The sequence below is a fragment of the Antechinus flavipes genome, chromosome 3 (genome assembly GCF_016432865.1).
Source record: "Antechinus flavipes isolate AdamAnt ecotype Samford, QLD, Australia chromosome 3, AdamAnt_v2, whole genome shotgun sequence".
NCBI classification, from domain to species: Eukaryota; Metazoa; Chordata; class Mammalia; order Dasyuromorphia; family Dasyuridae; genus Antechinus; species Antechinus flavipes.
In genome coordinates this window covers 315,551,941-315,577,440 of record NC_067400.1, presented here as the reverse complement: position 1 = coordinate 315,577,440, position 25,500 = coordinate 315,551,941, and the positions used below count along the sequence as shown (strand labels likewise).

The following is a 25,500-nucleotide window of genomic DNA, read 5'->3' as shown; positions in this document are numbered from 1 at the left end:
ATAACCATCCAAAGCACTTTTATGATTCCCTGAAGGCTATTTATGGGCCAAAGAAGTATGATTTTAAGCCACTCAATATTGTTTGAAACCACATTGATTAGTGATAAGGACATGGTCCTAGAAAGATGGACTGAGCATTTTACGTATTCTCAATAGACTATCAATGCTGAAGCCATTGGCCATTTACCTCAGGTTGAAGCCAATTCCTTTCTAGCCAGATTTCTAGTAGGCAAACAAGGACGTGTTCTTCATTTATTTTAAATTCTCTGATTCTTTAATTATCTTTCCCCTATTTTATTTGAGAGCATCTCAAAGAAGCACCCTTGTTAATTGAAGGACAACCAGACAACTGGAAGGTATTTTTATCATTGGAAATAATAATTTTACTACTGATTCGTTATCTAATTTCAACTCAACTAACTGCTGTACTACAATCCTTTTATTCTTCCCTCATTATAACACCCCCTATTCCAAACCTTCGCTTTAGACTTTTTTTTCCTTTCTATACATATACTTCCCTTGCTTTCAGCAGAAAGTGCCTGTTACACTAAGAAAATCTTACAGGCCAACCATGCTAAGATTTCTCTTCTCCACTATTCCATACTTTTGCATCAATCTCTGATGAAGAGGTGGTCCTTCTGCTCAACCACACTATTCCTTCCATTTTTGGACCTTTACCTATTTCTTTTAGGAATTTGCCCCTTAAATCAGGATCTTTCTCTTTAACTTTAGTCTCTCCTTACTGCTAACTCTTTTTGTCATTGACTTCAAAAATGCCAAAGTCCTTCCATTTTTAAAACCTACCACTTGACTCTCAGACTTGATCTCTTGATCTCCTCTCACTTTATAGCCAAACTTTTAAAAAGGGCTGGCTAAACTTACTACCTTCATGCCTGCAGTTCTGGCTCATCTCTCAACCCCTTTCAGCCTGACTTTTAACCCCTCCACCTTCTTGAAACTGCATTCCACTTCCAGAGCTACCACCTTATTCAGACTCTCATCATCTTTCATCTGGACTATTGCAATATTCTCTTAATTGTTCCTTTTGCCTCAAGTCTCACCATTCCAATTTATCTTCTATACATTTGTTAAATTGCTCTCCCTAAAGCATGAGTCTGACTATGTCTCTCCCCTTTAAGGACCTTCAGTGGCTCCTTAATTGTTTTAGGATTAAATATAAAGAGTGATATTTTGCATTTAAAACTCTTCACAGTCTGGCTGATTTCACATCATTTTCATACGCACACTACATTCTAAAAAAGAGACTTATTGCTATTCATTGTATATAATATCCGAGCTCCAATTTGTCTGTTTGCATAGATTGCTATCTGTGCCTGGAATACTTTCCTGTCTCACCTCTTAGAATCTTAAGCTTCCTTTTAAGACACAACTTAGATGCTACTTACACAAGATCTTTCTTGACCACATTAGTTGTTAGTTTTCTCCCCCTATTAAATTTCATTGACTTTACTTTGTATTTTGTAATTTCTTTTGTTTCTTCTTAGTAAAAAGTAAACTACCTGAAGGCCGGCAATGCCTTCATTATTAATCTTTATAATCCTGTGCCTAACAGTGTCTAATAAATAGTAAGTGCTTTAAAAAGTGCTTATTGAGATGAATTACATTGAATTAAATTATTTTGCAATAGTATTAGATTTGTTAAAATTGAGAATTACATTTATTTGAAAATGTGTGTTTTAATCATCTCTGTGTTATTCAGTACTATTAGTACTATGGTTTAAAAGATCCTTTTTTTTAAAAAATTTTATTTTATTTAATAATAACTTTGTATTGACAGAATCCATGCCAGGGTAATTTTTTACAACATTTTCTTTGCACTCGCTTATGTTTCGTTTTTTCCCCTCCCTCCCTCCACCCCCCCCCCCAAGATGGCAAGCAGTCCTATATATGTTAAATATGTTGCAGTATATCCTAGATATAATACATATTTGCAGAACCAAACAGTTCTCCTGTTGCACAGGGAGAATTGGATTCAGAAGGTAAAAATAACTTGGGAAGAAAATCAAAAATGCAAATATTTCACATTCGTTTCCCAGTGTTCCTTCTTTGGGTGTAGCTCTTTCTGTCCATCATTTATCCATTGAAACTCAGTTAGGTCTCTTTGTCATAGAAATCCACTTCCATCAGAATACATCCTCATACAGTATCGTTGTCAAAGTGTATAATGATCTCCTGGTTCTGCTCATCTCACTTAACATCAGTCCATGTAGGTCTCTCCAAGCCTCTCTGTATTCATCCTGTTGGTCATTTCTTACAGAACAATAATATTCCATAATGTTCATATACCACAATTTACCCAGCCATTCTCCAATTGATGGGCATCCATTCATTTTCCAGCTTCTAGCCACTACAAACAGGGCTGCCACAAACATTTTGGCACATACAAAGTCCCTTTCCCGTCTTTAGTATCTCTTTGGGGTCTAAGCCCAATAGAAACACTGCTGGATCAAAGGGTATGCACAGTTTGATAACTTTTTGGGCATAATTCCAGATTGCTCTCCAGAATGGTTGGATTCGTTCACAACTCCACCAACAATGCATTAGTGTCCCCGTTTTCCCGCATCCCCTCCAACATTCATCATTATTTTTTCCTGTCATTTTAGCCAATCTGACAGGTGTGTAGTGGTATCTCAGAGTTGTCTTAATTTGCATTTCTCTGATCAATAGTGATTTGGAACACTCTTTCATGTGAGTGGTAATAGTTAAAAGATCCTTTTAAAAGATTTTGTTGTGACAGCTCTCCCTGTTTTATTTGAAGTGAATGGTTCTTTTACTAAAGAAATTTTTGAAAACCAGTGAAATAAATAGTTTTTAATTTGTATATAAAAAATATTTACTATCCTTAATAGGCCCTCAAAAACTTGTAGGAATAGGTCAGAAAATTGATGGGTAAAGAAATGAAATTCGGAAAGTGGTAGGAAAGTTTCAGTGGATATGTAGAAATAGGCAATATAATGACATCAGAACCTGGTCAAATGGACACATTAAGGGAAAAAATTGGTCTTAGAAAGATGATTTTGTAACTACCTTATTAAAACTACTATGCAGTCTATTTTTTTTACTTATATAAATAAAAGTTTACAGTTATATTTACAGCATATATATGCCTTATTCTGGTGGTCTTCATCCTTATACATTTTAATATTTGTACTTATTTTTGAAAGTTAAAAATACTGTTTTTAAACAACAGATACATGGAATAGTCAATTGGTAGGTAAATGATACAAGGATATGTATGTGTTATAAGTAAAATAAACATAGGACATTTCTAATAGAAAATCTATGATTTTCACTTTTTCATTATTTGTAACAGGGATTATGATCGAGAACAGTTTGCTGATAATCAAATCCCCCTGTTGGTAATAGGAACCAAACTGGACCAAATTCATGAAACTAAGCGTAATGAAGTTCTAACTAGAATTGCTTTCTTGGCTGAAGATTTCAATGCAGAAGAGATTAATTTGGTAAGTAATAATAATAATAGCTAACATTTATATAGCACTTTGTGCCAGGCACTGGGCTAAAAGTTTTATAATTATTATTTCATTTGATCCTCACAATGTCCCTGAGAGATAGGTGCTGTTATTATACATTTTATAGATGAGAAACCGACTTAAGTGCTGAAGTGACTTGTCCAGGGTCACACAGCTAGTCAGTATTTGAGTCTGGATTGAACTGAAGTCTTTTGACCTAGGCCCAGCCCTCTCTGCACTGCACCAAGCTGCTCTGGTATTTCACTAGCAGATGTCTGTGTTATTAGAAAAACATTCTCAGTAGATTAAGGGATGGTGAAATATTATATGTCATTTAATATAATAGATACTTAAAAGTTTTCTGATGGATCAGTGATCCTGTCAGTTTGGTTTCTTTCTTCAGTGATACAGATCACAATGTGTCCCTGCCTGATGCCTTTGTCCAGCTCTTATCCATGTCCTCCCCCAAGTTCATCACAGAGGATCCACTCAAAGTATTGGAGGACTATCTTGATTTTTCTTAACATTGGAAGAATACTCCACTGTGGCTATCTGCTTGTCTTCCTTACCTTTGTTTCAAAAACATCTTTCATTCTATTATACATTTCCCTGTTAGTGTCTTCTATTCTTGGAAGTTTCTTGTTAGTTCCTAATTGTTCTCTTCTGTACAATGCAGTATTACTTGATCCTTAAATTACATCTAATCCACCCTCATTTACAGATAAAAAATTTGAAATCCAGAAAAGGGAAATAACATGCCCAGTACTTACAGCTAAGTCACTGTGGGGGAGACAGCTATACCCTACATATCACTTCCTGGCTATTGTTCTTTTATAAATAACTTGTGTGCTTTGACTCTTTGATCACTTACAAGTCTACAGTCATTACCTGAGTAAGTTCATTCTCTCTATGCCAATTTATTAGGCAGTTAACCCTGCTTTCTGGAACTTCATGCTAGGTACCATGTAGTATATTATGTATAGCAGGCTCTTAAACATGTATTCTATAAAATTAACATTATATAAAGTGACTTATAACAGTGATTCCAATGCTATCCACTGTGATAATTTGTTTGTGTCTGAGGAAAATGATGGGCTTACTATAATAAAGATAAAACAAACTAAAAATAATTAGGTGCTTAGTGTAGGGGGTGATTTTGTGCCTCTGTTGTTCCTGCCTTGAGTGAGTCACTTAGTTACCTCAATTTGGTGAAGGGTAGCCTTCATATCACAGAAGAGATCTCTCCTAATCATTTAAACTCTTCCATAAACACTGGAGTGCTTACATAAGTTTTGAGAACTAAATATCACACCGAGGGATTACTAGACAAGCTAAAAGTTACTCATGTTTCCCATGTGATAATACACTACAGATTACTGAGTCCCATTCTGAGCCATTTAGCCCAGTTAAGGCTTACTGGCTAACAATACTATATGACACTGTTCCTTTGTAGGCCAAGCAGTGTTAAATGGAGAAAAATGCATATAGTTCTACTCCTAAACTGTGGTCACCATTTTTGTTGCAGATGCAACAATGTAAGGGAGGTAGATGTAAATGGTAATGGTGGCTCTTTGCAGATCATTTACTTCTGAGTGTTCATGGCTCGCTACAGGTGGGTAGTTTCTACCCTTTATCAAATCTCTGCAACTAGATCCACCTTCCTTTCGAATTCTTGAAACATTTGCATTCCATTTTGCAGTGGAGTGTAGGCTCTTCATTTTAGGAATAACAAGACTTCAAACAAAAGCTGATTCTTAGCTTTCCTGTCTCCTTCATTTGTCACCATGGAGGATTTGCTGTAAATATCTGAAGAATGAGCAATGGACTTTGAAATATTAAGAGGGCAGTTCCAGGCTTAGAGTACATCATGTCCTGATACTAGTAATTCAAAGATTACTCAATTTTAACAGTACCCAGAAGAAAAATGGACTAAGTTGAAATCAGAATTTATTTTATTCTTGTAGTTCCTCTTGATTTCAATCAAAATGTTTTTGTGTTAACAGGGCCTGCAGGTTTTCCTGATTAGTCTAGAATATGTCATTCATCATTCTCTTAACAGGGATGAGGCCAGTTTTACATGTTTTTAGAATCTGGAGAAGCTTTTCAAATGATAAGAGTTTGAGTGCCTCCAAAGAGTTCATTCATTTGATAAAGAGCTTTGGACTTTTGATGGTGCCAGGCCTTTGAACTGATTATTAACAATAAGAACATTGAATACCAAGGAAGTGAAAATAAGGAGGTTAACACCAAAAAAATAACACAATTAGAAAGAAAAGTAACAAAAATTCAGGTATAAATAAGCAAGTTCAATCTTTAAAAAGAGGAAAATTGAACTATTTGAATACCATTATATTTTTGTTGATCACAGATCTATTGAATGATACATCTTCTTAAATCGGGGGGAAAAAGAGCCTGACAATACAATTATGTAGTTTAAACAGAAGATGTATGATAGTACATTATGTAAAGCACATATAAGCAATGAAAGAGCAGAGTACAGTTCATACTTGAGTCTTTATCACAGCACTTCTACATACTTCTTTCAGTAATCAAAGATTTGTGATTTCATCTTTGTGAGCACTTAATTCTTTACTGCTTCAAGAGATAGCTTAATGGCTTATTATAGCCAAAAAATTCATTATATGATAACAAATCCTCTGTGATGAACTTCTTCAATCTTTAGATTTGATTGATCATGCTCAAGAGACATATCTACTATTATCCATTGATCTGATCTGTTTTGGGGGCAACAAACATGGCATATTTAAGGTCCAAACTCTAAACCTCACTCAATTGAAGAATCTGTCAGAGTTTATATCCTTCTGGCATAACTACAAGAATATCACAATAATAAGTAGGGTACTCTCCCCTACACTTTTTTTTTTTTTTTTTTTTGCTGAGCCAATTGGAGTTAAGTGACTTGTCCAGGGTCACACAGTTAGGACATGTTAAGTGTCTGAGGCCAGATTTGAACCCAAGTCCTTCTGACTTCAGGGCTGGTATTCTATCCACTGTACTACCTAGCTGCCCCTATATACTTTTTTTTTAACCCTTTTTATTTTCAAAGCACATACATGGATAATTTTTTAACATTGACCTTGCATAGCTTTGTGTTCCAAATTTTCCTCTCCTTCCTTCAACCCCCTCCCCAGATGGCAAGCAATCTAATATATGTTATACATATTAAAATATATGTTAAATCAAGTGTGTGTAAATATATTTATACAATTCTCTTGCTGCACAGGAAAAATCAAATCAAAAAGGAAAGTAAATGAGTAAGAAAACAAAATGCAAGCAAATAGCAACAAAAAGAGTTAGAATGTTATGTTGAAATCTATATTCAGTGGCCATAGTCCTTTCTATGGGTGTAAATGGCTCTCTTCATCACAAAATCATTGGAACTGACATCAGTCATCTCATTGTTGGAAAGAAATTTTATACTCTTAACAAATTAGATCTGGTTTGGATACCTTTTCTACTTAATCTTGTCTTTCTTAAACTTAACAGCTATCCATTTGCAAAGTCTTGCTGTATCTTAGATTCTTTACTAGAAAGTATGTATATATGCATTTAGAAATACTCGAGAAGGTTCTTAGGATTGTGATTCTGACTTGCATAGATTTCAAAAGGAGTTTTTCCCAAAAACTTATTAGTGTCTAAAATATATGGTTTTAGATTTACAGTCTCTTTTTGTACTATGAATTTTGAAATTCAAAAAAAAAAAAAAAGGTATTCCTACCACAGAAAGTAATTATCAGAATGATTCTTTTAAATTTCATTTTGAATGTTTTGAAGACCATACTTGTATTCTTTTACTATTAATAATATCAATTTCTGACCAAAAGCATAAAAGATATAGCCAGTGAATTTTGTTTAATGGGTAAATGTTTACTTCTTGAGAGAGCATAGATTAGGCTTTAAGGTGAACAGAACAAAACAGTTGTTAGAAAAAAATGATTTTATTAATTTCAAAGAGATCATTTATAGATGATCCCAAACTGCACAGATATCAGCCCTTTGACAGATTCCAAGTGTATATAATCTAAAAATTATATCACCCTTATCCTGATCATGATATAGGTTTCAATGAGAATTTGAAAGTCTTAGAGGAAGAAACAAAGGTTCCCTTTCAGGAACACAGCTATGAATACTCTTGACTATTTAAACCTGCTTGTTCTCTGCTGGAGATCAAATAGCTGTTAGTTTTTCATCAATGGAGAACAGGCATTTTAAGACATTGCCACTATTACTTAACATTTTTTATTCCAAGAGCCCAACCTTCTTCACACCAGGCCTTTTTTTCTTTTTTAATTTTCAGTTGAGGGACAGGAAGCTAGATGATGCAATGAATAGAGCACTGGCCCTGTAGACAGGAGAACCTAAGTACAAATCCAGCCTCAGACACTTAATACTGTGTGAACTTGGGCAAGTCACTTACCCCCAATTGCCTTGCAAAAATAATTTAATTTTGGATTGACCAAAATTTTAATCTACATTATTCGTATCAGTGGCTATCATTTGTTTATTTGTTGTTAACAATAACATCACAATCTGACCCTTGCCTAGAGATTTAGAAACATATCTCTAATATAGGTATGAAAATCCACTGCTCCGAGTCTTAATTTCTTAATTTCTTATTTTTTTCACTTGTTAAGTATATATTTGTTGGACCTACTGGATACTGTGTGGAGAATACAAAAAGTAGGATCATAAGATCATAATTCTTGAACTGAAAGGTATCTTCAAGGTTATCTTGTTCACTTCCCTCATTTTACAGATGAGAAAATGGAGGTCCAAAGAGGTTAAGTAAATTACATTAAGTCACAAAGAGAGGGAGCAGTGAGAAGTGGAAATCCAGCTCAGGTTCTTTGGCTCCAATTTCAGTGCTCTAGACCACTCCTCTACCTTCCTCTTCCAGGATACCATTTAAATCCTGTGGTTAAAAAAAAAAAAAAAAACTAGGTAGGAGCCAAGATGGCAGATACAAGTCCTAGCTCAGCCACGCTCTCCCCACATTCACCTCCAAACAACTTTAAAGAAGTGTCTCCAATCACATTCTAGAGTGGCAGAGCTAAGAACAGGTTAAAGGCAAACATTTTGCCAGTCAGGATGAAATGTTTTTTCATCCCAAAGCAACTGAGGAGGTCCCTGCACCAAGATGCACCAGCAGCTTAGGGAATTCACAGCCCAAAGAAGTTAAAGAGGTCAGACAAGCAGTCAAAAGGAGATCCTAAGGGATCCGTGGCTGACCCTGGGTGCAGGAATGTTGCATTGCCTGTATGCAGGACTGGGTTCCAGGGCAAAAGGAGCACTAGTGCTATAGCCATAGGGGAGCAGGACCCCCAGTCACAGCTCCACAGTGGAGAGGAGTACTGGTAGTTGCACACAAGGAAATAAGGGTCCTAGTCTCAGTGCCATAGCACCACCACTTGTGGTTTCAGGAGAACAAGGAACCTGGTTATATAGTTCTAGGTCCAATAGGAACACAAATGCTTATAACTACAGAGGGAGCAAAGTTCTTCCCTAGTGCAGGCTAGGAAAGCATTGACTACACCTTTCCTTGGATCATACCCACCTTGGCTGTACTGAAAACTGGCAACTTATCCTGCATATCCCTGAACCAGCTCTAAAAACAGCAGCAGGAAAAACTTGAAGCTTGGGACAGTGCCCCTTAAACCCCAGGAGCAGAGTCTAACTTTAACATGAGACAGCACTGTTAAAACAGCTACAAGCAAAGCTTCAAAGAAAAAAGGGAATTGAACACAAGCCCAACAAGAATTCTTGAAAGAGCTTAAAAAGGAATTTTAATTAATTAATTAATCTACTTATTCAGTATCCACATATCAATCAAAATGCCAAAAAATATATATTTTATAGAGCTAGGAAAAAATAGCAAAATTCATCTGGAAGAACAAAAGGTCAAGACTATTAAGGCAATTAATGACAAAAAAAAAAAAAAAAAACAAAGCACAAAGGAATGCCTAGCAGTACCAGATCTAAAACTATATTATAAAGTGACAGTCATCAAAACCATTTGGTACTGGTTAAGAAATGAGTAGTGAATCAGTAGAACCAGGTTAGGTACACAAGACACAATAGTCAATGACAATAGTAATCTATTGTTTAATAAAACCAAAGACTCTAGTTTTGGGGAAAAGAACCCGCTATCTAACAAAAATTGCTGGGAAAGGGAATTACTAAGATTAATCTGTTTATACTCTTACATAGGAGAATGATATTTATAACTCATAAGAATTTTCTCATTATTAGGGCAGTTAAAAGGAGTGTCTATATGTATAAACATAGGAAAAGAACCTATTTATAGCAGTTCTTTTCTCAGGGCAAAGAATTGGAAATTGAGAGAGATGCCCATCAAATGGCCAAATAAATTATGATGTGTGATTATGATGGATTACTATTGTTCCATAAGGAATATTCTCAGAAAGCAGGATAGTCTCAGTAAAACCTGGGAAGTCCTCCATGAGCTCAAAGTGAAATGTACTATGTGCATAGTAATAGCAGTGTTATAGGATGATCAGCTGTGAATGACTTTGCTGTTCTCAACAATACAATGATCTAAGACTACTCTGAAGGAGTGATGATGAAAAATGCTCTCCATACCAAGAGGAAGAACTGATTATGTTTTAAAACAGATAAAACCATACTTTTTTTTGTTTTAACTTATTTCTCTTGAAGGTCCCCCCCCCCCTTTGAGGGAGAGAAATATATTTTCTTTTTTTTTTTTGGTGGGGGGATGAGGTAATTGGGTTTAAATTATTTGGCCGGGGTCACACAGCTAGGAAGTATTAGGTGTCAGGCAAGATTTGAATTTAGATGCTCCTGACTCTAGGGATGGTACTCTATCTGCTGTGCCATCTAGTTTCCCCTATATTTTCTTTCACAATATGACTTTTATAGAAATGTTTTATACAACTTCATATATGTCTTCTCAGTGGGGGAAAGAGGAGGCAGGAAGGGAGAGACTATAGATCTTAAAGTTTTAAACACAAAAAATTATTTTACATGGAACTGGGATAAAATAAAATATTAAAAATTTTTAAAAATAGAATTGGGCAAGTGGAAGCTAATGACTCCTTGAGATATCAAGAAAAAATAAAACAAACTCAGAAGAATGGGGGTAGGGTAGAAAAATGTGAATTATGTCATAGGAAAAAACAATCAGCCTGGAAAATAGATGGAGTAGACAAAATTTAAGAATTACTGAATTACCTGAAAGCCTTGTTTAGAAAAAGAATGTCTACATCATATTTCAAGAGATTATCAAGGAAAACTGCCTTTATATTTTGGTTCCAGAAGGTAAAATGGAAATTGAAATAATCCACCAATTATCTCCAGAAAGAAATCCCCAAATGGAAACTCCCAAGAATATTATAGCTAAATTCCTGAGTTCTTTCAAAAAGAAAAAGTTCAGGCAATAAGAAACGGTTCAGATATCATGGAGGCACCATCTAATTCAAAGATTTATCAGCTCCCACATGAAAGGAGCAGAGGATTTGGAATATGATGTTCTGGAAGACAAAGAATCCAGTATTACAACTAAGAATAATCCAGCAAAAGAAATATAATTCTTCAGGAAGGAAGAGCAGACAATTAATGAAATAGAAGACTTTCAGACATTCCTGATTAGAGCTAAAGACCAGAACTAAATAGAAAATTAGTCTTTCAAATACAAAACTAAAGAGAAGCATAAAAAAGTAACATGAAAGAGAAACCATAAGGGAATAAATAATGTTCAATAAGTTGCTTACATTCCTATATATGAAGATGTTACTTGTTACTCTTAAGAACTGTCATTAGGGCAATTAGGAGTATACATACAGAGAGAGGCAAAGGTGTGACTTGACTGTAATGAGATGATCTAAAAATTAAGAGATGAGAAAGAGGGATTCATTGAGAGGAGGAAGAAGGAAGAGAAATAATGAGGGAAATTATTTCATAAAAGAGGCACAAAAGAAAGCTTTTATTTACAATGGACAGAAAAATGGAGAAGAAGGGGGAGGCGAGGGTACCAACAGTGCTTGAACTTCTCTCTAATCATAATTGGTTCATAAAGGGAATAACATATGCACTCATTTGGGTGTAGAAACTCTTGTCTTATCCAAATAGAGCAATAGGAGGGGAAGGAGAATAGGGAAGGAAAGGATTAAGAAAGGAAGGGGGAGAGCTGATAAAAAGGGAAGGTGGATTAAGGGAGGCAGTAATCAGAAGCAAAATAGACTTTTGAGAAGGGACAAGGTAAAAAGAAAAGGATAAACAGGAAAAAAATATGATGGAGGGAAATTGTTATTGTTTGTTACCTTGGTAAAGATCCTGGAGTAGTTTGATATTTTGTTCTCTAGCTCATTTTACACATGAGAAAACTGAGTTAAGTGACTTGTCCAGAGTTACACAACTAGAAAATATCTGAGGCTGATTTCAACTCAGGTTTCTATGATTCCAGGCTCAGCACTTTATCCACTGTGCCACCTAGCTGCCCTGGAGGGAGATACACAGCAATCATAGCCGTGAATATGAATTGGATGGACTCACCCTTAAAACAGAAGCAAAATGGATTAGAAACCAGAATCCAACAATATTGTTTACAAGGAACACATGTGGAACAAATTCACATGCAGAGTAAAAATGAAGGAATGGAGAAAATCTATAATGCATCAGCTAAAGGGTTAAAAAAAAGCAGAAGTAGGAATCATATTTCAGATAAAGTAAAGGAAAAGTAGACCTAATTAAAGGAGATAAGCATGAAAACTACATTTTGCTAAAAGATACTAGAGATAATGAAGTAATATCAGTACCAAATATAAGTACCAAATGATATAGCATCCATATTTTTAAAGGAAAAGTTAAATAAGTTATGGAAGAAATAGTAAAATTATGCTAGTAAAGGACCTTAACTTTCCAAAGATACCAAAATTTGTGGGATGCAGAAAATTTATATTTCTAAATACTTCCATCAATAAAAAATAAGGAAAGAATTGAGTGCAAGGAATTGGGCATGCAGTTAAACTAGAAAAAGAACAAATTAAAAATCCCCAGTTGAACACACCAAATTGAAATGAATTTGAAAATCAAAGAAGGGATTAATAAAATTGAAAGAAAAAAGTTGAACAAATAAATAAAACTAGGAGTTGGCTTTATGGGGGAAAAATAAACCATTGGTCAATTTGATTTGGAAAAAAACTAACAAATTAACAGTTTCAAAAATGAAATTGGTAAATTAACTGTCAAAGAAAATGAAATTAAAACAACTATGAAACTCTTTTGCCCAATTATATGCCAATAAAACTGACAATCTAAGTGAAATGGTTGAATATTTACAAAAACATACATAAATTACCCAGGTTAACAGAAGAAGAAGAATAATCCTTTTTTAAAAAATGAATAAGCTGTCAGTAGTTTCCATAACAAAAAATTGCTAGAACCAAATGGATTCACAAGTAAATTCTACCAAACATTTAAAGAACAATTAATTCCAGTACTATATAAACTATTTGGGAAAATAGGCAAAGAAGGAGTTTTACCAAATTCCTTTCATAACACAAATGTGGTGCTGATATCCAAACCAGAAAGAACTAAAACAGAAAAAGAAACTATAGACCAATTTCCCTAATAATATCAATGCAAAAATTTTGAATGAACTACTAACAAGAAAATTGCAACATAGATCATACACCATGGTTTAGTGGGATTTATACCACAAATGCAGAGTTGGTTCAATATTAGGGAAAACTTGTAGTATAATGCAGAAAATGCTTTTGACAAAATGTAATGCTCCTTCCTATTAAAATTCTAGAAAACATAGGAATAAATAGAGTTTTTCTAAAATGGTTAGTATCTATCTAAAACTACCAACAAGCATTATTTGAAATGGGGATAAACTAGAAGCCTTCCCAATAAGATCCAGTGAGGCATGAGTGTTCTTTATCACTACTATTATTCAGTATTGTACTTGACATTGTAACTATAGCAATAAGACAAATAAAAGTAATTAGAATAAGTAATGAGGAAGCAAAACTATCACTTTGCAGACGATATGATAGTATATTTAGAGAACTCTAGAGAATCAACTAAAAAATTAATTGAAATAATTAACCACTTTAGCATAATGGCAGCATATAAAATAAACCCACATAAATCACCAACATTTCTATATATCACTGACAAAGTCCCAACAGGAAAAAAAGAAAAATTCCACTTACAACAACTAGAAAATATAAAATGCTTGGATTCTACCTGCCAAGACATATCCAGGAATTATATGAATACAACTTCAAAACACTTTGCACACAAGTAAAGACAGATCTTAACAATTAGAGATTTATTTTTAAAAGTTTTGCATAAATAAAACCAATGTAGCCAAAATTAGAAATAAAGCAGGAAAGTAGGGGGGAAATTTAGAGCAAGTTTCACTTATGAAGCCCTCATTTGTCAAATATTTCTAGAATTGAGTCAAATTTATAAGACTATGATTCATGCCCCAGTTGATAAATGGTGAAAGGATATAAACAGGTAGTTTTCTTTTTTTCTATTTTTTTATTAAAACTTTTTATTTTTCAAAACGTATGCATGGATAATTCTTTGACATCAATCCTTGCAAAAGCTTGTATTCCAATTTCCCCCTCTCATAGATGGCAAGTAGTCCAATATTTGTTAAACATGGTAGCAGTATATGTTAAATCCAATATGTGCATACATATTTATACAGTTTTATTGCTGCACAAGAAAAATCAAATCAAACCAGAAAAAAATGAGAAAATAAAATGCAAGCAAAAACAACAAAAAAAATGAAAATGCTATGTTGTGAACCATTTTCAGTTCCCACAGTCTAAGTATAGATGGCTCTCTTCATCACAAGACCTGAATCATCTCATTGTTGAAGAGAGCCACATCCATCAGAATTGATCATCCTATAATCTTGCTGTTGCTGTGTATAATGATCTCCTGGTTCTGCTCATTTCATTTAGCATCAGTTCATATAACTCTCTCCAGGCCCCTCTAAAATCATCCTCCTGATCATTTCTTATAGAATAATAATATTTCATAACATTCATATACCATGATTTATTCAGTGAATGGGCATTCACTCAGTTTCCAGTTTCTTGCCATTATAAAAAGGGCTGCCATAAACATTTTTGCACATGTGGATCCTTTTCCCTTTTTTATGATCTCTTTGAGATACATATCCAGTAGAAATACTGCTGGATCAAAGGGTATGTACATTTTGATAGCCCTTTTGGACATAGTTCCAAATTGCTCTCCAGAATGGTTGAATCAGTTCATAATTCCACCAACAATGTATTAGTGCCCCAGTTTTCCCTCCAACATTTATCATTATCTTTTCCTGTCATCTTAGCCAATCTAAGAGATATGTAGTGGTATCTCAAACTTGTATTAATTTGATTTCTCTAATCAATAGTAATTTAGAACAATTTTTCATATGATTTGAAATGGCTTTAATTTCTTTCTCTGAAAAAAAGTCTGTTCATATCCTTTAATCATTTATCATTTGGAGAATGGTTTGTATTATAAATTCGAGTCAGTTCTCTTTTGAAAATGAGGCTTTTATCAGAACTCTTGGGTATAAACATTTTCCTCTAGTTTTCTGCTTCCTTTCTAATCTTGACTCATTGGTTTTGTTTGTACAAAAACTTTTTGATTTAATATAATTAAAGGTATCCATTTTATATTTCATAAAGTTCTCTAGTTTTTCTTTGGCTATAAATTCCTTCCTTCTCCACAGATCTGAGAGGCGACTATCCCCTATTTTCCTAATTTGTTTATAATATCAATCTTTATGTCTAAATCATGAACCCATTTTGATTTTTTCTTGGTGTAGGGTGTTAGGTGTTGGTCAATGTCTAGTTTCAGTCATACTACTTTAAGTTTTCCCAGCAATTTTGTCAAATAGAGAGTTCTTATCCCAGAATCTGGAGTCTTTGGGTTTATTGAACACTAGATTACTATAGTAATTGTGAACCTAACCTATTACACTGATCAACTATGCTATTTCTTAGTCAGTTCCAAATAGTTTTGATGGCCACTGCTTTATTATATAGTTTTATGTCTGATACAGCTAGACCATTTTTGTTTGCTTTTTTTTTTCCATTAATTCCCTTGAATTTTTTTTCTTAAAGGTAAATTTTGTTATTATTTTTTCTAACTATAAAGTAATTTCTTGGCAGTTTAATTGGTATGGTGCTGTATAAATAGAATAATTTAGGTAGAATTGTCATTTTCATTACATTAGCTTGGCCTACCCATGAGCATTTGGTATTTCTCCAGTTGTTTAGATCTAACTTTATTTATGTGAAAAGTATCACTATTATTTATGATTTTGATCATATTTCCATGAGCTCAAATTCTGAAAATCCTATTTGCATAACCTATCCATCTCTCCCTCTGTTGAGTACTTCTAAATCTGTTTGCCTTTTCCTACAACCTTAGGTTCACCAGCCTCCCATTTCTTCCAAGCCATACCTCTTGTTTCTAGCTCTTTTCTCTCCTCTCCTACGGAAGATAAAAGATTATACAGATATGTAAAATGCACAGTCCAATATGAAAGAACAATAAGTGAGATCTGAAGTGTTTTTCTTAATCAATAGCAATTTTTTATTTATTTACTTATTTATTTTAAATGCACATTGTTTTATGAATCATGTTGGGAGGGGAAAATCAGACTTAAAGGGAAAAACCATAGGAGAGATTAAAAAACACAAAACAAAACAAAACAAAAAAACAAATGAACATAGCATGTGTTAATTTACATTCATTCTCTTTAGTTCTTTTTCTGATGCAGATGGCATTTTCTGTCCAAAGTCTATTGGGATTGCTTTGGATCACTAAATCACTGAGAAGAACCAAATCTTTCATAATTGATCATTTTCATTAATATTTCTCTAATTATTTAGATTCATCTTATTTTCCGTAGACAGAATTCTACAATACATGAACTATATTCATAAAGTTCCTATATGTATCTCAGTAGATAGATTACTAAATATTTAATATATTTAACCTTCTGCCTTCAGTTTTTTCTTTTTTCTTTTTCAATATAACTCAATTCTGGGGTGTCCTTTGTGCCTCAGACCTAAGCATGGCACCATAAGCGTTTGGAGGAAGTAATTATGCTTGTGTGGTGTTGCATTTGACATAAGAGCTTCAAATGATTTATTTCATGTCACATTTGGTTATGAGTAAATGTTCTGTGAGGATTAGCACAGAGGATGGAACTAAAGAATTTTTATCTAATAATTATTCTATTTCTTATTCTGGTGTGACCTTAATTAAGTGCTTAGGACCTTCAGCATACATAGTCCCTGGTATGTGGTAAGTATTTAATAAATGCATGTTGACTAATTTTTCATTCAAAAGGTGCCAACCTTATAAACCTAACCCTCTCAATAAACCAATTCAAGGACCACCATAAAAATGATAAATTGATTGGTCACAAATATAGGCAACTTTACCTTTCTCTAATACTTCTTATAATTCATTGCTTCCTGTATTATTAATTGTAATTTGAAATCCACCTATAGAAACTTTCTAAAAATATAACAGACTTTATTTCTCTATAAAAGAACCTAATAATAATTATTGTAACAAATAAAGAACTTTTATTGAAAAATATAAATCACATAGAAAATGCTGACCCCATCCAGAGAAAGAACTATGGAGTCTGAAGGCAGATCAAAGCATACTATTTTTATTTTTTCTTTATCATGTTTTTTCCCTTTTATTCTTAATCTTCTTTCATTGTATGACTAATGTGGAAATGGTTTAACATGATTGTATACTTATAACTTATATCAGATTGTTGGCTGTTTTGCCGGGGAGGGGGAGGAGTGATGAAGAAAAATCTGGAGCTCAGAATCTTACAAAGATAAATTTTGTTGTATTTTTTTTTTGTTGGTGTTTTTTTTTGCTTGTTTTTCTTTCTCATTTTTTCCCTTTTGATCTTATTTTTCTTGTGCAGCATGATAAATGTGGAAATATGTTTAGAAGAATTGTACATGTTTAACCTACTCTCTGGGGGAGATTAGGAGGGAGGGAGAAAAATTTGGAACACAAATTTTTGTAAAGGTGAATGTTGAAAACTATCATCTTTGCATGTATTTTTAAAAATAAAAAGCTATTATTTATTTTTTAAAAAAAGATAAATGTTGAAAACTATGTTTACATGTAATTGGGGAAAAATACCACTAAGTGAAAAAAGAAAAATATAAATCATTGCTCATCATAGGTTTTATGTTCCCTTTTTTAGGACTGTACAAATCCCCGGTACCTTGCCGCAGGATCTTCCAATGCTGTCAAGCTGAGTAGATTTTTTGATAAGGTAAATTCTCACTAGTGCTCTCTTTTCTATTATAACTAAGAGTCTGTGAATTAAGAGAGTTAAGGTCCTAGTTTGCAATGTCCCTTCATTTCTTCAGGCTGAACTTGGAACTTGGGGAACATACTATTTCTTTATTTAATTGCTCAATGCCTGCTGAAGTATTTGTGCCATTAGCAATATTACTTTGTCTGCAAAGGATATGTAATGACTTCCAGGGTTTAAATTTTTTTACTTTTGTCATTGTAAGGCAACTGATCCCACTTCTGACTTTAAATGGATGTTTTTCTTTTCTTTTCTTTTCTTTTTAAGTTTAGTATACACATTCCTAAAAAACATAAAATAAAAAAAGGTACTTACCTGATGCCAATACAAATTCTAAGAATTGTTTGATTTGCTTGGGTAATTCTATGGAGTTATTCATCCCAGACACACATATAATTTCTAAAGTAGCTGCTACTTTATCTTGCTATGAAGTTAATGTCTTTTCAAAGGCTTTCAAAGCTTTTTTTGTTGGGTTCCATAGCAAAAATATTTGCTAATCTAATACTTCAAAGACTTTTGAATTCCTGTTATTGACCTATTCTCTGAGTGTTGAAATGGGATAAAAATATAGAATGACTCAGCATGCTCGTAAATTAGGGCACCTTTGCCTTGTCAAAGTCACATATCTGCAATGCTGCTCAAGTGAGTGCTGTGTGCCCAGTGTTCATATGGCACACTAAGGGGAACTGGAAAGCAGACTGAACTCTCTGTCCTCATCTTTACTTTCCAGAATTGGCATCTTCTTTCTTTTACCATCCTCACAAGTGAGAAAAGTTCTCCTTTCTCAAACTTTATTGGAGCAGTTTATTTGGATCTCTTCTTTAACCCTGGTCTCATGCTTGTTTGTGTACTTGTCTCATCTCCCTTAGATTAGATTTTAAATTCCTAGAGTTCTGGGACTGTCATCTTTTCCTATTCCTATGTCTGGCTCTTAGTACATGCTTATTACATGTGTGGTGAATTCTTTTTCACCCTTTCTCTCCACATTATTCTCTTCTCTACCCATCCCTGTCCAAGGAGACAGGCCCAGGAGAGCCTGAGTAGGAGTCACGATTGTCTCTGATTTGGTAGTAGTTGTTGGCATGAGCTGGAGAAGGGCAGTGGGTGAGAAATGGAACACTGAGCATGAAAGTCAGTAATAGGGAATCTTCCTTTCCTATGGATTCCTACTCGTGGGATGCTCCTTTGCCTTTGTATCTCCAGCATTTTATTTGTCTTGCACATAGCAAACATTTAATAAATAGCTATTGGATTAGATTGGATTAGGATTGGAATTGTTTGGAAGTGGGTAGGAGAAGATGATCAAGAGATGGAATTTATTGCATTATAACATCAACCTGTCATTCAGTGAATGTAATCACATATGTGGGTGAGGTACGCACGTGCGCGCACACACACACGTTCTATACAAAGAGATTTCCATAACAGGAATATTCAGTTTCATTCCCTCTGTGATGAAAAAGTACTTCCTGTGACCTGACTGATTTAATTCCAGCCTATATGCTCTGTGGCACATAAAAAAATAGGGTGGAGGAAGCCTGAACTTCCAGAATTTCTCAGCCCCAGAAAATTTGGGAGTTAGTGTTAGATTAGCAAATATTTTTCCTTGGAATCTAAGAATTGTCATATATATTAGGTCCTTATGTAATCTCACCTGATATTTATTAGCAGAACATTATGAAGAAAGCCACTTGATATCTTATGAGCAATATTGTCACATGACAGCAGCAAGCAATTCAGGAAAAAATCCTAGAGCATTTGAAAACAAAATCAGGAGAAAAATAGGTACAAAATAGAACAAATCTTGGGGCAGCTAGGTGGAGCAGTAGACAGAGTATTAGCCCTGAAGTCAGGAGGACTTGAGTTCAAATCTGGCCCCAGACACTTAATTCTTTTTAGCTCTGTGATCCTGGGCAAGTCACTTAACTCCAATTGCCTCAGCAAAGAAAAAAAAAGTAGAACAGATCTGCTAGAATTTCTATTTATTTTCATTGACATCTATAGTGGGATTCCTAGTATGGTGCCACAGATGTACTACATAGTAACCAATATGACAAGTGAAAACTGATAATGGTGCTTAAAAGGATATAGGAAATCATGTCTAGAGTTGGCCAAGTATGACCAGAAGAAATTTGCATTCTAGGTTATGTTTTAATCTACCGATATTAAAATAATTTTCAAAGCATTTCACCAATTCTCAAGATAGCTTGAGAAAGATCAAAAAAAGTGGTTTTACAGGAAAAAAGGCAACTAAGAAGATAATCCCACATTGCTTACCTTCTTATCTTCATAAAATCTCTGAGAGTGTCACACTATGTTCATATTAAGGGTATACTTTTGGAATACATGAAAAAGGAACAAGCAGAATTTAAAAGGTGTTTCATAGATTATCATATCATTATAGCAACACAACTGCCTGAAAGTTAAGAGAATGTATATATAAGTTCTCATTTTATTTCCTAATTTTAAAAAAAGCATTTGACTTTCAATAGTCTTAACAGTTCTCCTCAGACAAGGTTCCTCTCACATATTTCAGAATCATAAGAGAATCCATGACTGATGTGACCACAGAGATAGCTTTGTTCAGCATTCAGTTAAGTACTTACATCAGAGAAGGTATTTGAACAAGCTAATCAATATGTGTTCATCTGGTATCATGGAAAATGTCCAGTACAAAGTCCAAATGAAAGCTCTACTCTAGTTAGTAAAATTTCCACATATCCTTTTTCTTACAATAATAGAGCACTACAAAAACTGCCTTAGTGAAATCCATACCAAGGCACAATTAATCTATCCCATCTTTCTCTTAGAAAGACAAAAATGATTGAAAAACACATGTAGTTGGACAGATAACTTATTGACTTAGCCTATAAATATGCTTGAATAAGTGCTTCCAGTAGATAATAATCTGGGCTGAGGACTGAGTTGACTGGGGCTATCAGGCTGGATTGTATGTGGGAAATTGCACAGCAGTGTTGATCACCACTGAAAAAAGGTTGAATTACTGTTGAGTAATATTGGAGTAATGCTGTTCACTAATAAATTATCATCTCAGAAGAATTGAAAGAATAGATGGAAATGGAAGGACTCATGATGGCCAAGCAGACTGTGGTATATTACCAGCAGTGACTTGTGCATATAGCAAGAATGAGAAACAACTGGAGGATGGCTTCAAGGGGAACATTGTTATCCTTTAATTAGTAAAATAACAAATAGCATCTAGGGGGAAACAGACAAGTTTCACACATAATCTATAGGAATAGAGTGGGGTATGATCTTTACCACTATGTAGGCAGTCTCATTTAAGGAACAATAGAATTTCTGCCTGTTGATTTTGAACCTAATTGTTGTCATTCTCATGGAGATACATTTGTCCTCTGCCCAAGTGCCACTGATACAATGAAATTTATCCTGACTCCAGCCACTGCAACACTATCAATATTAATTTTATCCATCCACATTCTCTTACTTGACCTTCTCTGTGGCAAAGGAAAAAGAAGTTAATGAAATATCTGACTTAAGGGTTCAGTCTGTGATAATGAAAAAGAACAACTTTTTGCTAACTAACTGCAGATAGAGATCAAACTCTCAAACTTGGCCTGATTAAGTCTATACACTAACTAAATTAACTGGTGGCAGACTTCACTTTAAATTGTATGAAGCTTCTTAATTTTAGATTAATTAAAGTTTCTTAATTGTGAATAAATCTTTTAGTCCCTTGAGTAGCCATTACAGTTAACCACATTTTCCAGATATGTATATTCTACATATGCTAAATCATCTCTCTTATTTCCAACAGGTTATAGAGAAGAGATACTTTATTCGAGATGGTAACCAGGTTAGTGATCAGCTTTTTCTTTAAGTAAAACAAGACTTATAGCTAGAGTTAAAGTGCCAAGTTTTGCTTTTTATGATTTTCACTAGAAATGTCTTCCTATATCTTAGTATTAAATGGTAATAACAATAATGATTTCAAAAGTTCTATGTCACTAAACCTTACCCTTAGCTTTGGAATAGTTTGATTTCTAAAGCTCTTTATGGAGTTATAGGCATTCCTCTTGATCCCAAAGGAACCACATGTCCTATTTCTTCTATTGCTGACATTAAAGAACTGACTATTATAATGGTAACACTTAATTTTAAATAATAATATGTTAAATAATGTTCAATCTTCACCTTTTTTAATTTAGGCTATATTTTATTGTTTTTAAAGAAATTTGCCTTCTACCTATTTGGTACCTATTCTTTGGTAGTATTTTTAGTTTACCTTATTCTTACAGTTTGAATTTCTTAGTAGTAACTTCCCCTATCAAGATAAACCCATTTACATTGTAAATGTGTGAATGATATTACTGGATTATTTCATTGTAGAAAACAAGAAATGAGAAGGACAAGCATGTTATTTGGGATATGACTGTGTTACATCTGCTTTAGATAATTTTTGTCTTCCTATCTACAGATCCCTGGCTTTCCTGAACGAAAAAGATTTGGTGGGGGAACACTAAAAAACCTTCATTACGACTGAAATATGTTCATCCTTTTAAAGAATGAACAGGAAGGAACAGATTTTCTCTTCCTGATGAACTCCAGAGGCAATATGTTGACTTTCAGAATGTCCTGTCTTTTATGCATCTATCTTAAAAATTCTATTCTTCCCTCACTAATGGAAAAATAAAGGAAAATGATAATAGGAATCATTTGTGCATATATAGAGCTCTTTCTTCTTTCTCTGTCATTGACTACTGTGAATTGTATAGTCATGTGGAAATAAAGGATACGATAAAGCATCAAACAGCAGTGACTTGGGAGTACAGTGAAAATTTACTCTTGCCCAGTACATTTAAACTTAAGTATATTTGACATGTGTTCCTATTGTTTTTACACTCTTAAGAGAAGTCATATTAGTTAATCTTTAAATTGTTTTTAATAGCTAACTTTCATTACTTTTTTGACATTCTCAAAGAGGAAAAGCAGGATTAATTATGTTTCCACCTCAGTCAATTATTCTTCATAATAGAGGTCTTCTCTGCTTTCCCTCCTCTTCCTCATAAATGTCTCAGTGACTAAAAGAGGCTGACTAAGAGCTGCAGTTAAATATAAATACAAATTAATAATATATGGGCAGCATCAGAAGCAGAAAAACAAAAAAGTTGGTCAGAAGCTGGCAGTTTCCCGAATCCTATAAGCATTGAGTGCTACCTGACTGCAGTCTTCACCAAAACCTACTTGGGAATAAGCAGGGCGTATTTGTAGGCCAGCAAAAAAAAAAAAAGAGGCAGTAAGTGACTTACATAGCTCCTTCACTTTTTATTTATTTGAAGTAAAATTCACCTCTGGAAGAGTAAATCTTAGTTCACTTGCATGTACTCAATGAATTAAGAATATTATTCTTGGTGCCAACAATGGAGGATTCACTGTGAAAGGAGTAAAAATAGACTTTGCAGCCACACATTCACTGGAAATAGATATGAATTATGGAACAGGATTCTTGGCTTTCTTGATGGCCCAATAATTGGTTTAGGATCATGTCAGTTTTTTTTGCACAGCCTTCCTTTTTTGATTTTTGCCCATCATTTTTCCTTGTTAGAGTGAATCTTGATTTTGCTGCTTTCCTCAGAATCTCCTTGATTGACCCTCTGTTCTCTCTCTACCTCCAATGTTCATCTCAGCTTCAATTATCTTCTTCTCCCATCTCTCTCCATGATTTTTTAATTAAGTTCCTACCTCACAGCTTCATTTCCTCATTGTAAAAATAAAGCATTCACACTCCAGTTTCTCCTTTATCTTTTTCTCCCATTTTAATTACATTTCAACATTTAGCCAGTCCAAAATCAGAAGAGAAGAGTTTACATTAGGATTTTACAAGAAAGAGAGGTTTTGAAGATTCTGGGGAGTAGTTTCTCCACTTTCTCCACCTTTGAATAGAATTTGGTGGTGGGAGGTAGGGGATGGCAGAACTATGTAGCATCTATGCCACGTGTGGATTTTGATATAAGTGTTAATGTTGTATCTGGGACTGTGCATTGTGTGCCAAAGATTCAACAATACCTGGGCAAAATTCTGGCTCTCATTTTCCCCATGTTAAAAAATTAATAGCATTCCCATCTCTATTTACCTTTTTGGGTACTGATTTCAAGCATTATCTTTTCTTCATTTTAAATTAAAGCCCATTACAGCTTATTCCCTCTTTAAAAAACAAACAAACAAACAAACAAAAAACAACTAAACCAAACAAAAATACCTTTCTAGAACTGATTATCTTTCCTTTAGAAAACAAATGAACTTAATTCTTCCTTATCAACCCAAATATATATCTATTTTCAAAATAATATGCTCCTTTCACACTAAGAAATGTGTGGCCAGAATAAGTAGTGGCAGTATAAGGCTTAATGTCAGGAAAAGAGCTTATGTTAGATGATTTTCAATGCTCTGATCAGGGATGACTTAAGGCAAAGCTGAAGGAAATAATTTGGCTTTGGATACATTCCATTCCCCCTGTCAATGTCATTTTTCCTCCTCCCTGCTTTATCCAACTCCCATAAGCTTCCCCAGGCACCTATCCTATGTCCATTTTTGCTTTCAGCCAATTGTCAACTGTTTTCTGCTAAGGGGTGAGCTCATAACTTAAGATCTACAGGGAATTTTTGAAAACAAGCCTTCAAGACCCAAAGGAATTAAGCTATACTAGTTAAATGGCAAGGTGTTATTTCTAGGCAGTAGTTGCCTGTTCTACTTAGTTGTTAATAAGGTCAACCCTGGACCTGAGATCTTAGAACAAAGCAAGCCTCTTCCCATCCATTTACTCCATTGTCAGGATCCGTATCCTTGTCAGAGCATTCTCTCCTGTTGTGTCTCCAGCTAAGACTGCCTCACATACAGCAAGAAGATGTTTCCAGTATTTAAGTGGGTAACCTGCTGGCAATTTAAGGGTATAGTCTCCCCCCATCTTCAAATCTAGCTTGGGGAGAACAACTACTACCCCCTTTCAGTAGGGGACAAAGATTTGGCACGTCAAATCTGACATTTAACAATACCTCTATCTCACCTGTTTAGCTTGATCCTTAGATGATTGATTTTTGTTTTGTTTTGTTTTCAAGTTCAAGTTCCAAGTTTTCCTTCTTCCCTTACTCTCTCCTTTCCCCAAGATGACAAACATTATATGTGTGCACGCTGATTAAACATATTTTCAAAGTAGTCATGTTGTTAAAAAAAGAAACAACAAAAGGAAAAACACCACCAAAAACAAAGAAAAGGTGAAAATAGTGTGCTTTGATCTTTATTCATTCTCCATAGTTCTTTGGATATGGATCACATTTTCCATCAAGAATCTTGGAATCGTCATAGATCGCTGTATTGCTGAGAAGAGCTAATTAAATCATTGTTGATCATCACACAATCTTGCTGTTCTCTTAGTGTACAATGTTCTCCTGGTTCAACTCACTTAACTTTACATCAGTTCCTGTAGGTCTTTCAGGTTTTTTTGAAATCCACTAGCTCAACATTTCTTATAGAAAAATAGTATTCCATTGCATTCATATACCACAACTTGTTCAGCCAATGCCCGATTGATGGACATTCTCTGTTTCTAATTCTTTGCCCCATAAAAAAAGCTGC

At 34.2% G+C, this 25,500-nt stretch overlaps 1 protein-coding gene across 2 annotated transcripts in view; it reads left to right on the top strand.

The window, feature by feature from the left end:
• RABL3 (RAB, member of RAS oncogene family like 3) overlaps positions 1–22,678 on the top strand; it is a 72,225-nt gene extending 49,547 nt beyond the window's left edge. The window contains exons 5-9 of one of the 2 annotated variants that reach the window (XR_007951901.1): positions 3,335–3,485; positions 16,801–16,838; positions 17,773–17,844; positions 21,686–21,724; positions 22,346–22,405. Coding sequence is in view for 1 of the 2 variants with exons in the window: in XM_051985363.1 (XP_051841323.1) it covers positions 3,335–3,485; positions 17,773–17,844; positions 21,686–21,724; positions 22,346–22,411 (328 nt within the window). In the remaining variant the exon portion in view is untranslated. Of the gene's footprint in view, positions 1–3,334; positions 3,486–16,800; positions 16,839–17,772; positions 17,845–21,685; positions 21,725–22,345 lie in introns of both variants that reach the window. The other variant, XM_051985363.1, reaches the window with a different exon arrangement.
• The last annotated feature ends 2,822 nt before the right edge of the window (positions 22,679–25,500 follow it).